Genomic DNA, 12881 nt, shown 5'->3' with positions numbered 1-12881 from the left:
AGGCCTCATCCCTGCACCATCAGAACGCCTTCCCTGAGCCTCTGCTTCCAACCAGAGTCCCACAGGCCTTACCCCTGCACCACCACCACGCCTTCCTGAGCCTCTGCTTCCAACCACTGAGTCCAGCAGGCCTCACCCCTGCACCATCAGAACGCCTTCCTTGAGCCTCTGCTTCCAACCACTAGGTCCTGCAGGCCTCATCCCTGCACCACCACCACGCCTTCCCTGAGCCTCTGCTTCCAACCAGAGTCCCACAGGCCTCACCCCTGCACCATCAGAACGCCTTCCCTGAGCCTCTGCTTCCAACCGCTGAGTCCCACAGGCCTCACCCCTGCACCATCAGAACGCCTTCCCTGAGCCTCTGCTTCCAACCACTGAGTCCTGCAGGCCTCATCCCTGCACCACCACCACGCCTTCCCTGAGTCTCTGCTTCCAACCAGAGTCCCGCAGGCCTCACCCCTGCACCATCAGAACGCCTTCCCTGAGCCTCTGCTTCCAACCAGAGTCCCGCTGGCCTCACCCCTGCACCATCAGAACACCCTTCCTGAGACTCTGCTTCCAACCGCTGAGTCCTGCAGGCCTCACCCCTGCCCCCCCCACACCCAGGGCCTTCCCCGACATCCCAGCACCCGCCTGTTTCCTCTCGTCCCTATCTCCCCAGCAGGCCGGAGCTTGGGCAGGTGGGGACCTCGTCTGGCCGGCCCCCGCACTTGCAGCGACCAGAGAGCCTGGCACAGGGCACAGGACGATTCCCTCTTGAGGGAGCAGAGGGCTGAGCGGTGGGCCCCATCCCTCATCCGCAGGCTGGCTCACCTGGCTCCAGGGCCCCACCACCCACTGCGTACAGGGGTGCGTGTTGCAGGGCCGCGTGCTGTTGGGTTTCAGCGCCTCCTCACAGAGACCCGGCTCCGGGCAGGTCACCAGACGGTGCTGCTCGCCCCCACCGCAAGCCTCAGAGCACTGGAAGGGTGGGATGGGCAGGGAGAGGGGTCGGGGCACGGCCATGGTCTGAGGACACCCCCCACCCCATCCCGGGACCCCCAGGCCTCACCTCCCTCCAGGAAGAGATGTACCAGCTGAGGCAGGGCTGCACCCCGCAGGGACGGCGGGCAGGTGGCATGGCAGGCCCCGGCTGGCAGTGGAAGGGCCGCAGCGGCCGGAAGTCCTGTGTGTCCACGCACTGCACGTCCCGCACGGAGGACCCTCCCCCACAGCTGCGGGAGCACTGCAGGCCACGGGCACAGTGTGAGCAGACCCCACACGTGCATAGCCCCACAAGGGGTGGCTGGGCAGCAGCGGATGGACCCTTGCCATCCCCCCGCCTGGGAGAACCGGCCAGCCTCGGGCCGCAGGCGCGGGGCCAGGGGCAGCCACCACAGGGGACAGGTGGGCAGGGAGGAACGAGAGAGCGGTGGGGACGATGAAATCCCAGGCAGGGGGGAGGAGGGCAGGTACAGAGAAAAGGACGCGGCCAGCAGCCAAGGGGCTCACAGCAGGGAGAGGTGAGGACACAGCGGGACGAGCCCAAGGACAGCGGCGCAGAGCCCCCCCCCCCCCCAGCCTGCACTGGGGGCCGGGCGGGCCCGGCTTGCACCCCGAGGCCCCCACGCACCTTACTCCAGTTGCCCGTGTGCCAGGCGGCGCAGGGCCTCAGATGGCAGCGGCGGGCGGGTTGGGGCCGGCCGGCGGGCACGCAGTCCTCCTCCCGGCCTGAGCTGCAGTGCACGGGCCTCCACACGGCACCCAGCCCGCAGGTGGTGGAGCACTGGGGGCCGGGGCACAGGTGTGAGGGTGGGTACGTCCCCGCAACCCCCAGCCCCACGGCCAGGTGCTGCCCATCGAGGGGCGGGGACCCTGCTGGAGCCAGAGCCTCGCCTTCCCCATCTGCGGAATGGGCTCCTCCGACCCCCTCCAAGGAGACAGAGGACAAAAACTCAAACACCTCCGCGAGCATCTGTCCCTGCTCACGGGACAAGGCGGTGGCCCAGCTCCTGCCCAGACTTGCTGCTCCCCACAATCAGCTAGGAAGGGAGTCTGGATCCCTCGCTGAGTTCCTGCCTGTCCCTCCCCACCCCAGAATGAGGGTTCTGAACACAACTTCCCCAGGGACAATGCGGGGGCGCCGGTCAGTCTCTGTCCGTCAAGTTCAGACCCTCGCTGGCCCCTGACTGGGGGGGGGGGACCCGCTGATGATGGGGGGTAGGGAGGAGGCCAGGCAACAAGGGCCTGAGCAGCCCCTGGAAGAGCCAGGCTGAGCCCGGGGGAGTCTGCTGGGCTGGGGGGCCACAGAAGCGGCTTCCCCACCAGCACAGCTGTCCGGGAGAGGGCCCTGCCCAGGAGCACGCAAGCCCGAGTAGGAAGGACGTGGCTCCCGGCTGCCCCCCGTTTGTGCCCGCCCCGCCTTCCCGGCAGCCCCGTGCTGCTCAGGCATGGGGACCCCAGAGACCAGCAGATGGGCCCTCGCCCCACCTTACTGCTCAGATGGGAACCTGAGGCTGACAGGGCAGAATGCCCTAGGGGCACGTGGAGGGCAATAGGACTGATTTGGGGTCCCAGGCTGCCAGTTCCTGAATCCCAGAATCCCCACGTGTCTGGGAGGCAGGGCCCGTCTCCAGATGAGGACACCCCAGCCCCTTACCTCACTCCAGCTGCCCACCTCCCAGGTGGCATTCCCAGCAGGTGGCAGGTCCTTGGCCAGGCCGGGCTCCAGAGGCTGGGCCTCGGGGACTCTGCTGCTGTTGGCTGAACCGTCCCGAGCTGGTGCGGGCAGCGGCGCGGGGCTCGGGGGCACCTCCGAGCCGGGGGCTCCCCGCTGGCCCACAGGTCCTGGGCCCGGTTCCCGAAACATGTGCTCGAAGCCAGGGGGGCCCGTCCGAAGGAAGGTTCCTGGCACGGCCGCGGTCTGCAGGTCCCACGGGGCTGCAGGGGTGGGAGTGCCCAGTTCCGGGGGGCTGTCCCCACCCCAGGTCACTGGCAGCGCAGCTGGGGGAGGAGGGGGGGAAGGAGCTCCCCCGACTGGGGGCCACAGTTCAGCGTCCACAGGGCCCAGGCCACCTTCCAGAGCAGGTTCCCAGGCCACAGTCCCCGCCGTCCACGGATCTCCTGCATCGGGACTGGGGGGTGCGCGGCTGGTGCTGAGGGAGGGCAAAGGGGGCAACGTGGGGCGGGGTCCTTGAGGCAGGCTGGTTGCTCTGCGGTCTAAGGCTTCCTCCTCGTCCTCGGAGAGCTCGTTGGCCCCCTGCCAGCGCGGAGGAGGCGGCCGGCTCTCGCTGGTTCCCCCTCCCGGGAGCCTGTTTTGGCTCCCAGGGGCAGCAGGTGTCTCCATGCCCCCGACTGAAGCAGGGGACCAGGGCCAGCTGGGGAGCCCCAAGTCTGGGGCCCCAGCAGGGGCGTCTTCCTCTGGTAAGAAATTGACCAGGGGGTTCCCAGGGGCCTGCTCCGAGGGCAGGGCCGGAGAGAGGCCAGCCTGGCTGGGCCAAGGGGCAGGGGACCCGTCTCCCAGGGCCACCTCCTTTTCAGTGCCAGGAGGCTCTGAGGCTGGCAGGGGGGTGCCTGTGGGGGGCTCAGCAGGACCACTCAGGGGTGGGGGCATCCAGTCCCCTGCACCCGGCAGGTCTGGGTCGGGCTCCTCGAAGGGCCCGTAGGACAGGTCCTCGTGGAAGTTAATGAAATTGTAGTCGTAGTAGAAATCGTCAACAAACACAGGCCCCGGCGGGCCCAGCTCAGGGTCCTCCTCGATGGCATTGCCCATGCCGGCCAGCTCAGGTGACGAGGGGGGCAGAGGCTGTGGGGCCAGGCGCGGGGGGATAAAGTCGATCTCGTTGAAGAGCTCGCGGCTGGAGGAGCCGCTGCCTGAGCCCTCGGGGTCCAGGGCGCGGGGACAGGGCGGCAGGGAGCAGGCTGCCCTGCGGGCCGGCCGCTGGGCCTCATCACAGGGGACGCTGGTGTTGTTGGTGCAGAGGACACTTCGGTGCTGAGTGGCCTCCCCGCACGTCGCCGAGCACTGTGGAGGAGAGCAGGCTGAGGGGCGCAGGCTAGGAGAGGCTGGGGCCGAGTGGGTTCCCTGGCCCTGCCGATGTCCAACGAGAGGCCTCCGCCAGTCGTCTCCCCCGTCCAGCTCCAGACCGTGGCGGTGGCGGCTCGCCAGGGCGCCCCAGCCTCCCCCCACCATGGTACCTGGCAGTAGGGGCTCTCTGAACACTGCCTCCACCTCCCCACAGCCCAAGACCGACGGCGGAAGCGGGGGCACGGAGGGCGCGGGGGGCATGGGGGCATGGGGGGCACAGGGGGCGCGGGGGGCACGGGGGGCGGGCCCCTCCCGTCCGGACGCTCACCTGAGACCAGTTCCCCACGGCCCAGGTGGCCGGACAGGGCACATCACGGTTGCAAGGGGTTTCGGCGGGGGGCCGGGGAAGGTGGGCGCAGGCGGGGGGCTCTAGGGCGCTCTGCTCATCCAGCCCCACGCTGCGGACGCAGAGCACGGCACGGCGGGAGAGGCCCCCAGGCCCACAGGAGCTAGAGCATAGCTGCCACTCCCCTGTCCACCACCTGCGGGGCACACAGGCCACGTCAGCGCCGGGCTGGCTGGACTGCGGGCACTCAGGGGCGCGGCGGGGTCACGGCTAAGCCCAGGGACGGGACGCGGTCCCCCGCGTTCCTGCCAGCCTCACTCCTGGGGCAGCTGGGCAAGGCCCGAGCACACGCGCCCTGGGACACCCCAGGCTGGTGCTGGCTGCCGGGGCGCGGGGGACGCAGGCCCAGGCTGGGGCGGGGGCAAGCAGGGCCTGGGGCTTCGGCCTTGGAAAGAGAGGCCCTGCCCTGCTCGTCTGCCCCTCTGTGGGCCCCGGGTCAGGAGCCTGGGGGCGCAGCGATCAGGGTGGGCTCACCGGGCCGGGCAGGGCTCCTCGCTGCACTTCCTCTGGTGGTCATCGGGCCGGCCCAGGGGGTCACAGTGTCTCTCGTCCACGGGCCCCGCCTGTCGCTCCGTGCAGTGCACACTCTGCCTCTGCATCCCTGGGGGACACGGGGGCTCAGCCTGGGCCTGGCACCTAGGGTGCCCCCGCCAAGCTGCGCTGCACCCCAACACAAGGCCACGCCCACTCTGCTAGAAGCTCCCAGAGCAAGGCCTCCCCGCCCCCTCCTCGCTGTCCTCCCGGCCTTCACCTCTGGCCCTGGAGCAGCAGAGTGTGCAGGCTCGGGGCACGGGGGCCAGCCCCTGGCTTCCCAGCTGGGAGGCCTTGGGCAGCTCACTGGGCCTCTCTGAACCTCAGTGTCTTCGTCTGTAACAGTGATACCTCCCTCGAAGCCGCCAGGGAGTGAGGCCACCATGGGGTCACACAAATCCAGCCTCAGCCTGCGCACCACCCCTCCCGGCAGCGTCCGTGCTCAAAAAGGGGAGCAGCGGGGAAGCTCGTCAGACCCCCTCCCCCGCAGCAGACGTCCCTCTCCAGCCCTGGAGCCCAGGCTACCTGTATCACTGTTCCCCTCCCCCTGCCGCCGCCCGCCTCTGGGCCTTTGCACAGCTGTGCTCCGCACCTTCCCCATGTACCCCCAACCCCGTCTCCAGCTCTGCCTTCACCCCTGCTTCCCTCACAGCCCCAAGAGTGGCTCTCCTCCGCCTGAGCCTCCCATCTCCTATCCACTCCTCCCTCCCCGCCAACAGAATTCGGGTTCTGTGCGGGGTAACCACGGGCCCTGGGGAAAACACCCCCCACTGTAGTGTCCGTGCACTGGGGGAGGTCTGGGACAGAGTCCCTCTAGGGAAAAGAGGGCACAAGTTCCCCCAGGGGTCAGCCCCTGGCCCCTCCTTCTTCCTGCCTGGACCAACGGAGGCCAGGAGGGGGCCACCTCGACAGGTGTGAGGGGGACTCAGTGATGGGAGCAAGGTCCCGGGTCCCTAGGGGCCATCCTGCCAGCTTGGATTCTTACTGCTGGGGGCCAACAGCCCCGGGCTGCGCCAGCCAGCACGAGCCAGGAGCCACACCCGCAGCTCAGCACACCCCTCACCCATCCACCTGTGGGGCCCGCCCTCGTGGAAAGACAAGTCCCAAACCTCTAGTTTGTCCAGATTTGCTTTCACGTTTGTAAATTTAGAAGTGCGTATATGGCACAGGATATTTTAACAGCTTTTGAAGATTCCTGCCAAGGTTCAGGGGGCGGGTTTTCATCCTATCATCATACGAGCATTTTCGGGAACATTCAGGTGTCTGTCCCAGATTCCTGATGCCAAGCTCCCTGGACACTGAGGGGCGGGGGGGGCGCCTGACGGAGAGTTAGTGAAGTCCTCATGCGTGTCCTACAGGCCACTGGGCGCAGAGGCTCAGAGGTGGGTGGGGACAAGCCTGCCATCCTGGCTCCGTCCTCCCTGAGCGGGAGGCTCTGGGCCTCCCAGGGAGGAGGCTCCACAGCCCGTCCGCAGCACGAGCTGGAGGAAGCAAGGAGCCCATGCCCACAGGGGCCTCGGGTCGAGCTCTGGGAGCACAAAGGGGTCAGTTCTCCGGCGAGGAGCCGAGATACAGGTGTGAGGTGAGCTGGCGCCTCTCTGGGGGCAGAACGCCAGCCACCGAGACCCAGCGAGCACTCCCCGTGTGCCAGGCACGGTGCTGGCCATGTCCCTGCCCATGGACCTGAGAGGCACGGCTCTCGGCAGCCCCACTCTAGACCCGGGGCCACGGGGGTCCAAGCTCGTGGCGGCTCCCCAACCAGCAGTGAGCTGGAGGAGGGCGCCAGACGCCGCCGCCCAGACATACAGGCCCCGGTGCGCAGCGGCTGTGCCCGCCCCGCCCTCACCTGAGCCACAGGTCACCGTGCACTGGGTCCAGGGCCCATAGCTCCAGGAGAACTCGGGCGGCGCGACCGGGCCGGGGCCGTCCGCCTCCCTGTGGATGGTGTACTCATAGCGCACCCCGGGGTTGCTCTCCTGGAACAGCAGCTGGAGGGGGCAGGCGGATGGAGGCCCCGTGAGCACGTGTCCCCTCCACCCACCCAGAGCAGCCATCCCCCAAGGGGCCGACCCAGCCCCCTCCGGGACCTGGGGCTGCACTGGGGCAGAGGCCCCGGGGCTGTGTCCTGCCGTGGGACGGGGGCCGCCGGATCCCTGAGGCCCCGCCCCTGCTCCCCAACCCGAGCCCCGGGGAGCGGGCACCTGGATCCAGACAGGCTCGTCAGTGGGACCGGGGGACGTGAGGTTCTCCCAGTTGCCGGTGCGCGCGTACGTGAAGGTGGTGCCCGCCACCTGGTAGTCCCCGTTCCACTGGATGGTCCAGCCCCCGTTCAGGAAGTACTTGTCGGGGTCCTCACTGCGCAGGGCCAGGAAGTTGGCGGCCTCAGCCACCTCCTCGATGCGGATCTCGCGGGCGCCGGCCGGGATCAGCCCCACGTCCACGTAGCCTGTGGGCCAGGGGCGGGGCAGAGGGTAAGGGGGTTGGCTGTCCCCTTCTACCCCGGGCGGCTGATGGCAGATTCCACCACGAGGTCAAGATTCTGAGTTCCCCAAAAGGTAGAGGCTTCCCCCGTCCTAGGTCACCTAAACCTCAGGAGGGCTCCTCAAATCCTGCCACCATGACCCATGCCTCTTCACCCCTCTCCTGGAGACCCGGGCTGGTGTCTCATGTCACCAGCCTGGTCCCTTCCCCTGGGACGCCGACGTCGCGGCCAGCCTCTCTGTCCTCTCACGGACTCCACGCACTTTACCATCTGACAGATGGGGAGACTGAGGCCCAGGGGGACGAAGTCACTTGCCCGGCTGGGCTCCAGGGGCTGAGCGTCCTGGCAGCCCCACCTCACGGTGCCCGGACAGAGACGCGCCGCCACCTCTTCCCGCCCAGCGCAAGGCCCCTCCCACCTCTCCCGAGTCTCTCGGGACGCAGCTAACCGGCCACCGGACCTCCCCAGGTCAGGACCTCCTTCCGCAGTGCTCTCAGCCCCCCGTCAGGCTGGGAGCTCCTCACCTAGCACGGTCAGCACTCCAGCCATGTATGCGAAACAGACCCGCGGGTGTGGCAGTGGACCTGGGGGCCTCTGAAGCCTCCCAAGAAGGGAGTGGCCCTCTGCAAGGCCTGGGCCACCCATAATCACCCCCGATCGGCCCACCCGAGGTCCCCGGGCAGGAGGACGCCCCTGCGACGTCTCCGCATCAGGGCCAGCTGCCCCGACACCTGCCAGGACCAGGCCGGGTGGCCCGGGCGGGAGCCCCGGGGGCCAGGCGGGGCCACCAAGTTAAGAGCACCCCCGCCCGGGCCCCAGCCCGTACCCAGGCCCTCAGACTCCTCGAAGGTCCCGCTCACAGTGTGGCAAGTAGAGCCATTCCCGTGGCACACGCCACAGCGATCCTCGACCGCGCCGGAGTCGATCTCGAAGTCACAGCCCACGTTCTGGAACACACGGGAGGCAGGCCCCAGCTGCCGGGGTCTGGCAGGGCGGGGGGGCAGGGGGGGGCCTCCGGGCGGGCTGCGGGCCCTCGCTGCAGGCCTGCCCCCGGGCGTGCCCCCTGACCTCAGGCGGCCCCTCCACCTCTCCGATCATGCTTCCCCCACTCCCCGCGGGAACCGGGGCGGCCCGTCTGGCCGTAAAGCCACGCTGGGGGGGGGGGTTGTGAAGCGCGAGAGGGCAAGTTTTGTGAAGAGGGACAGCACGCAGGGGCGTGGGTGTGGCAGGAGTCTCCCAGAAAAGGGATCCTCCCTGCTGCTTCCCGACACCCCAGGCCTGCAAGCGGGGGAGAGTGGCTGGGGACACAGGCCGGGAGCAGAGGCCACCACTGATGCTAGAAATAAGAGCACGTGTTGCCGGCAAACACACCCGCACTCGGCCAGAGCCTGAGCCCCGCGGTCCCCGCAGTGACCTCTCTGAACCCGCAACACGGACGCAGGACCGGCCTGCCTTTCCAGGACAGAGGGAACGGCGGCCTGGGGTCATGCACGCAGCAGGATGCTGAGCCACGCCCGGGGGGCCGGTTTCCTGGAGGGGCTGTGCAGTGCAGGCCGTGGCTCAGGGGCTTGGACGGTGGGCAGGGAGGGGGTGAGAAGGTCCACGGGCAGAGGCTGGGGTGTGAGGAGCTCCGGTGCCAGGAGGGGCGGGGGTCTCTGCTGACGGGACGGCAGAGCTGGGAAGCCCGCGGTACAGCCCGGGGAGGGGTGGGGGCCGGAGGGGAACCCGGAGGGGCCCAGGGCGGGCAGCGTAGGAGACCGTCCCCCGGCTCAGGCACACCTTGCAGATGCCGTTGATGCAGAGGTCGTGGCCAGGCTGGCCCTGGTAGCAGGGGGTGCCGTCGATCACGGCGTCCCGCAGCTTCTCAGCGAAGTACTCGTTGGAGGGCCGGCAGTGCAGCTCACAGGGGTTCACTGGGGGCCCAAGCAGGGGAGCCGTGAGGGACAAGCGGGGCGGCAGTCAGGGAGGCCCCCAGGCCGCTGGCTCTGCGCCAGGCTGCACGCTGGGAGCGGGGGGCCCCGGGCTGGGGCGGGTAGCCTCGGGCCCCAGGCCCCGCCCCGGGGCTGCCAAGTCCCAGGGGCGCAGGACTCACCGTCGTTGACCACAGGCACCCACGTATGCAGCTGGCCCTTGTAAAGCATGGCGTCAAAGTGGCTGCACTGGACGTGGCGGAAGGAGGGGCGGCCGGGGGGGCAGGCCTGCAGGTTGCACAGGCGGAAACGCCTCCGCTCACCCACACAGTACTTGCCCTTGTACTTGGGCCTGTGGGGAGAGCCAGGTGGGGCTGGGTGAGTGCACAGTGAGCGCCGACTGTGTAGCTGGGTCCAGGAGCAGGCCCTCGGGCCCTCGGACCAGAGACTCCAACGCCCACCTGCCCTCTGGTTCTGGCGCGGACCCTCTCCCTGCGTGTGAGGACTTACGGGTGGTGGCAGCAGGAAGCAGGCTCTGCCCCCACCCTGCAGCGTAGCCCTGTCTGGGCTCTAGTCTGCTCGCCTGTGAAACGGGGATGGGGCTGCCCCTGCAGAGCGCTGTTGGGAGCCTGTGATGAGCCTTGGCACCACCCAAGGGGCAGCCCCGTCTCTGGCCTAGGAGACCCAGGGTCCCGAGGACCCCACGTGTCTGCAGGCTCGTTCCTGGTGGCAGCCCCCCAGCCTGGCCTGGCTGAGAGGTGCACCCGCAAGCACAGCACCTGAACCCCACCCTCACATGGGCCAGGGTGCCTGCCCCCAAGCCAGCCCAGGCCACAGACTGCCGAGCACAGGGCCTAGACGGCGCTGGCTCTGAGTCCTGCACCTGCCAGGGCAGCCTCACAAAGAGGGCTCGTCCAAAGGCGCCAGGGACTCCTCGGTCTGCACTACCTCTGGCTCAGCATCTCCTGAACCTTCAGATCACCCTTTTTAGGTGGGGAAACTGAGGCCCAGACTTGAAGTCACTTGCCCCAGGGCACACAGCTGTCCCCTCTCGTCTCAGACCCACAGGTGCATCCAGTGCCAATAAGTGAGTCTTTACTAAGTCCTTTCCGCTGACTAGTTGCAGGTTTTCATGCTTTAGCTCTGCTGGGGGGATCCCTGCAGTCACCCCAGAGTACGGTTTCCCTGGAAACTGAGACCTGGAGGAGGGGTGGAGAGGGAATTTGAACCCTAATCCACCTAAGGTCCAGGGGCTAAGCTCCTGCCTCCCTCCAGCCAGTTCCTGAGCTGCTGGGCCTTGCTGTTCCCCTCTCTGCAGTGGGGCCAGCCCCGGGGACTCCGCCTGCCTCCGGGATGCCCCTCCGAGTGACCCAGGGTGGCCCTGCATACTCTGGGCATGGTCTCTATGGGGACACTTCGGAGCACAAGCGGCTGGACAGAGCCAGACTCTCCACGGCGGTGCCCAATCCCACCCGTCCCTGGCGCCCCCAGACCCACACTCACACGGGCTGTGTGCACTGCCGCTCAGCACTCTGCACACCCACGCCACAGCTCCGCGAGCAGACAGACCAGGCGCTCCAGCCCGACCAGCCGCCGTCCACAGCCTCCGGCCGGAAGCCGACGGGAACACACTCCCCGTTCAGACACCACTGAGACAGACGGGGGTGGAAATGCCACCCAGTCCCACCAGTCATCCCTGCCCCGGTGGGACCGAGGAGTCAGGAGGCCCCCTCCCGGTCACCCAAGGCCCAGACCCCCCGGCATGAAACGGAGCCCCTGTGCTTTCTGCAGACGGGCCGGCTGCACCAGGTCCGCTCGACAGATGTGCAGAGGGCCGGAGGGGCTGGGGCTCTGCCAGCAGCCTGAGTAGGTCCGAACACGGCAGCCTCCAGAGCGCGGGCACAACAGGAGCCAGGCCTCTCCCCACCCACCCCTGCAGCAGGGGCTGCGGCGCCCCTACCTTGCTCTCCCCACACCTGGTACCATCCACAGCTGCGTCTAGCTTGGAGTGACAGGTGGTCCCCACGGAGCACCAAAGAGTGTGGCACACGTTCTGCAAGGAGGACGACACGGGCCGCACTCTAACCCCCCCCACGTCCCCGGGGCCTCTGGGGGGTGGGGGTGGGGTGGGGTGGGGTTGCAGAAGGAACTCCCAGCGGGCCCCTCCCATCTTCCCCCAACCACGTGGTGCTGGGGGTGCCCAGCCCTGGCGCCTGCCGCTCAGAGCGCGTCCAGTCTCGCCCACGCCTCAGCCCCGCCCACTCCTACAAGCCCCGCCCACTCTCAGACCGGCCCCACCCACACCTCTCCCAGCCCCGCCCACTTGCCTAAAAACACACCCACCCCCACAAGCCTGGGGACTCCGTAACAGGCCGATGGCCTTCCCTTCAGGCGCTCTCCCCCAGGTGCGTGCGGCATAGGTTTTGTCTGGCCTTTTATAACCCGGGCCTGGGAGGTGAGGGGCTCGCCCAGAGCCAGAGTCGGCAAAGGGTCCACCCGGAACCCAGACCTGGGTCTCTGGCCGCCCAGGCCGCAGTGGATGCCACAGGCCACGGTGGCTCCCCGGCACCACGTATGGGACGAGCGCAGGCCAGCGGGCGCTGCCGGCTGGGGAGGCGGCCCCCCGCCCCACTCGCACCCCACACTCACATCCATGTCGTCACAGAAGGCAGAGTAGGCCCCATACTGGAGGCGGCACTGGTGGCCCACGTCGTAGAGGACCCCGGGCGGCACGGAGGGGAAGTCGATGACATCCTTGCTGGGAGAGTCATCCAAGCACAGGCCCCACCCTCGGCTGCAGAGACCACACAGGACAGGGCAAGGGGGGCAGCCTGAGAGACCCACCGGGCGGCCTCGGAGGGGAGGGCAGGGCAGGGCAGAGAGCACTAAACTGCAGGAAGACCGCAGCCCACCCCCCACCTAGCATTTGGGGCGCTCCCGCTTGTCCCCTTCACCTCCAGGCACTCTGGCGGCCAAACAACGCCCCTCCCCGGGGTCACGCATCTGCACAAGCCGCTCCCTCCACCCGCAATGCTCTGCACACTCCCCCGCCAAAACTCGCCCGGAGACGGAAGCCTCCCCTACCGCCCAGCGGGCCCCTGGCCCTGCCCCGAGTTCCCGCAGCCTCCACCCCGGCATGGGGCCGGCGCCACCTCACTCAGGGACCTGGAGAGCATCACCTCACAGCCGCGACAGCAGCCAGCCTCTGTGGGCCCCACCCCGGGCTGAGATCTAGGGTCTCTGTGGGGGACAAGAGCCCAGGAGGGCCGGGGACAGCCCTGCCTGCCCTCCGCCAGACCGACCAGGCAGTGCAGGGAGCGCGGACGCAGACGGGCCCAGCAGAGGGCGTCCCAGGCCCCACGTGGGCCCACTGCTGCCAGCGTGTCTCTCCACGGGCCCCTCATGCACAGCTACTGCCTCTGGGGGCCCGTGTCCATCCCACTGCCCTGGCCAGGCCCCACATGTTGACCAAGCAGCCCAGGGCTCACTGCTGTCCTGCAGGAGTCGGAGAAGTGTCCGGGGACCTTCCTCAGGGCAGCAGGAACT

At 68.7% G+C, this 12881-nt stretch overlaps 1 protein-coding gene across 1 annotated transcript in view; it reads right to left on the bottom strand.

Moving 5' to 3' along the window:
- Window positions 1–12881, bottom strand: part of ADAMTS7 (ADAM metallopeptidase with thrombospondin type 1 motif 7) — a 43347-nt gene that overhangs the window by 4150 nt on the left and 26316 nt on the right. The window contains exons 9-22 of the mRNA XM_035024335.1: window positions 11985–12129; window positions 11296–11388; window positions 10839–10984; window positions 9518–9687; window positions 9205–9338; window positions 8252–8372; window positions 7145–7389; window positions 6790–6931; window positions 4887–5013; window positions 4335–4548; window positions 2639–4003; window positions 1613–1765; window positions 1052–1225; window positions 814–960 (exon numbers count right to left, since the gene is read on the bottom strand). Coding sequence (XP_034880226.1) covers window positions 814–960; window positions 1052–1225; window positions 1613–1765; window positions 2639–4003; window positions 4335–4548; window positions 4887–5013; window positions 6790–6931; window positions 7145–7389; window positions 8252–8372; window positions 9205–9338; window positions 9518–9687; window positions 10839–10984; window positions 11296–11388; window positions 11985–12129 — 3376 coding nt within the window. The remainder of the gene's footprint in view (window positions 1–813; window positions 961–1051; window positions 1226–1612; window positions 1766–2638; window positions 4004–4334; window positions 4549–4886; window positions 5014–6789; window positions 6932–7144; window positions 7390–8251; window positions 8373–9204; window positions 9339–9517; window positions 9688–10838; window positions 10985–11295; window positions 11389–11984; window positions 12130–12881) is intronic.

Source organism: Mirounga leonina, unplaced genomic scaffold (genome assembly GCF_011800145.1).
Source record: "Mirounga leonina isolate KUSES-001 unplaced genomic scaffold, KU_Mleo_1.0 Mir_178, whole genome shotgun sequence".
NCBI lineage: Eukaryota > Metazoa > Chordata > Mammalia > Carnivora > Phocidae > Mirounga > Mirounga leonina.
This window is presented reverse-complemented; position numbering and strand designations above follow the sequence as displayed.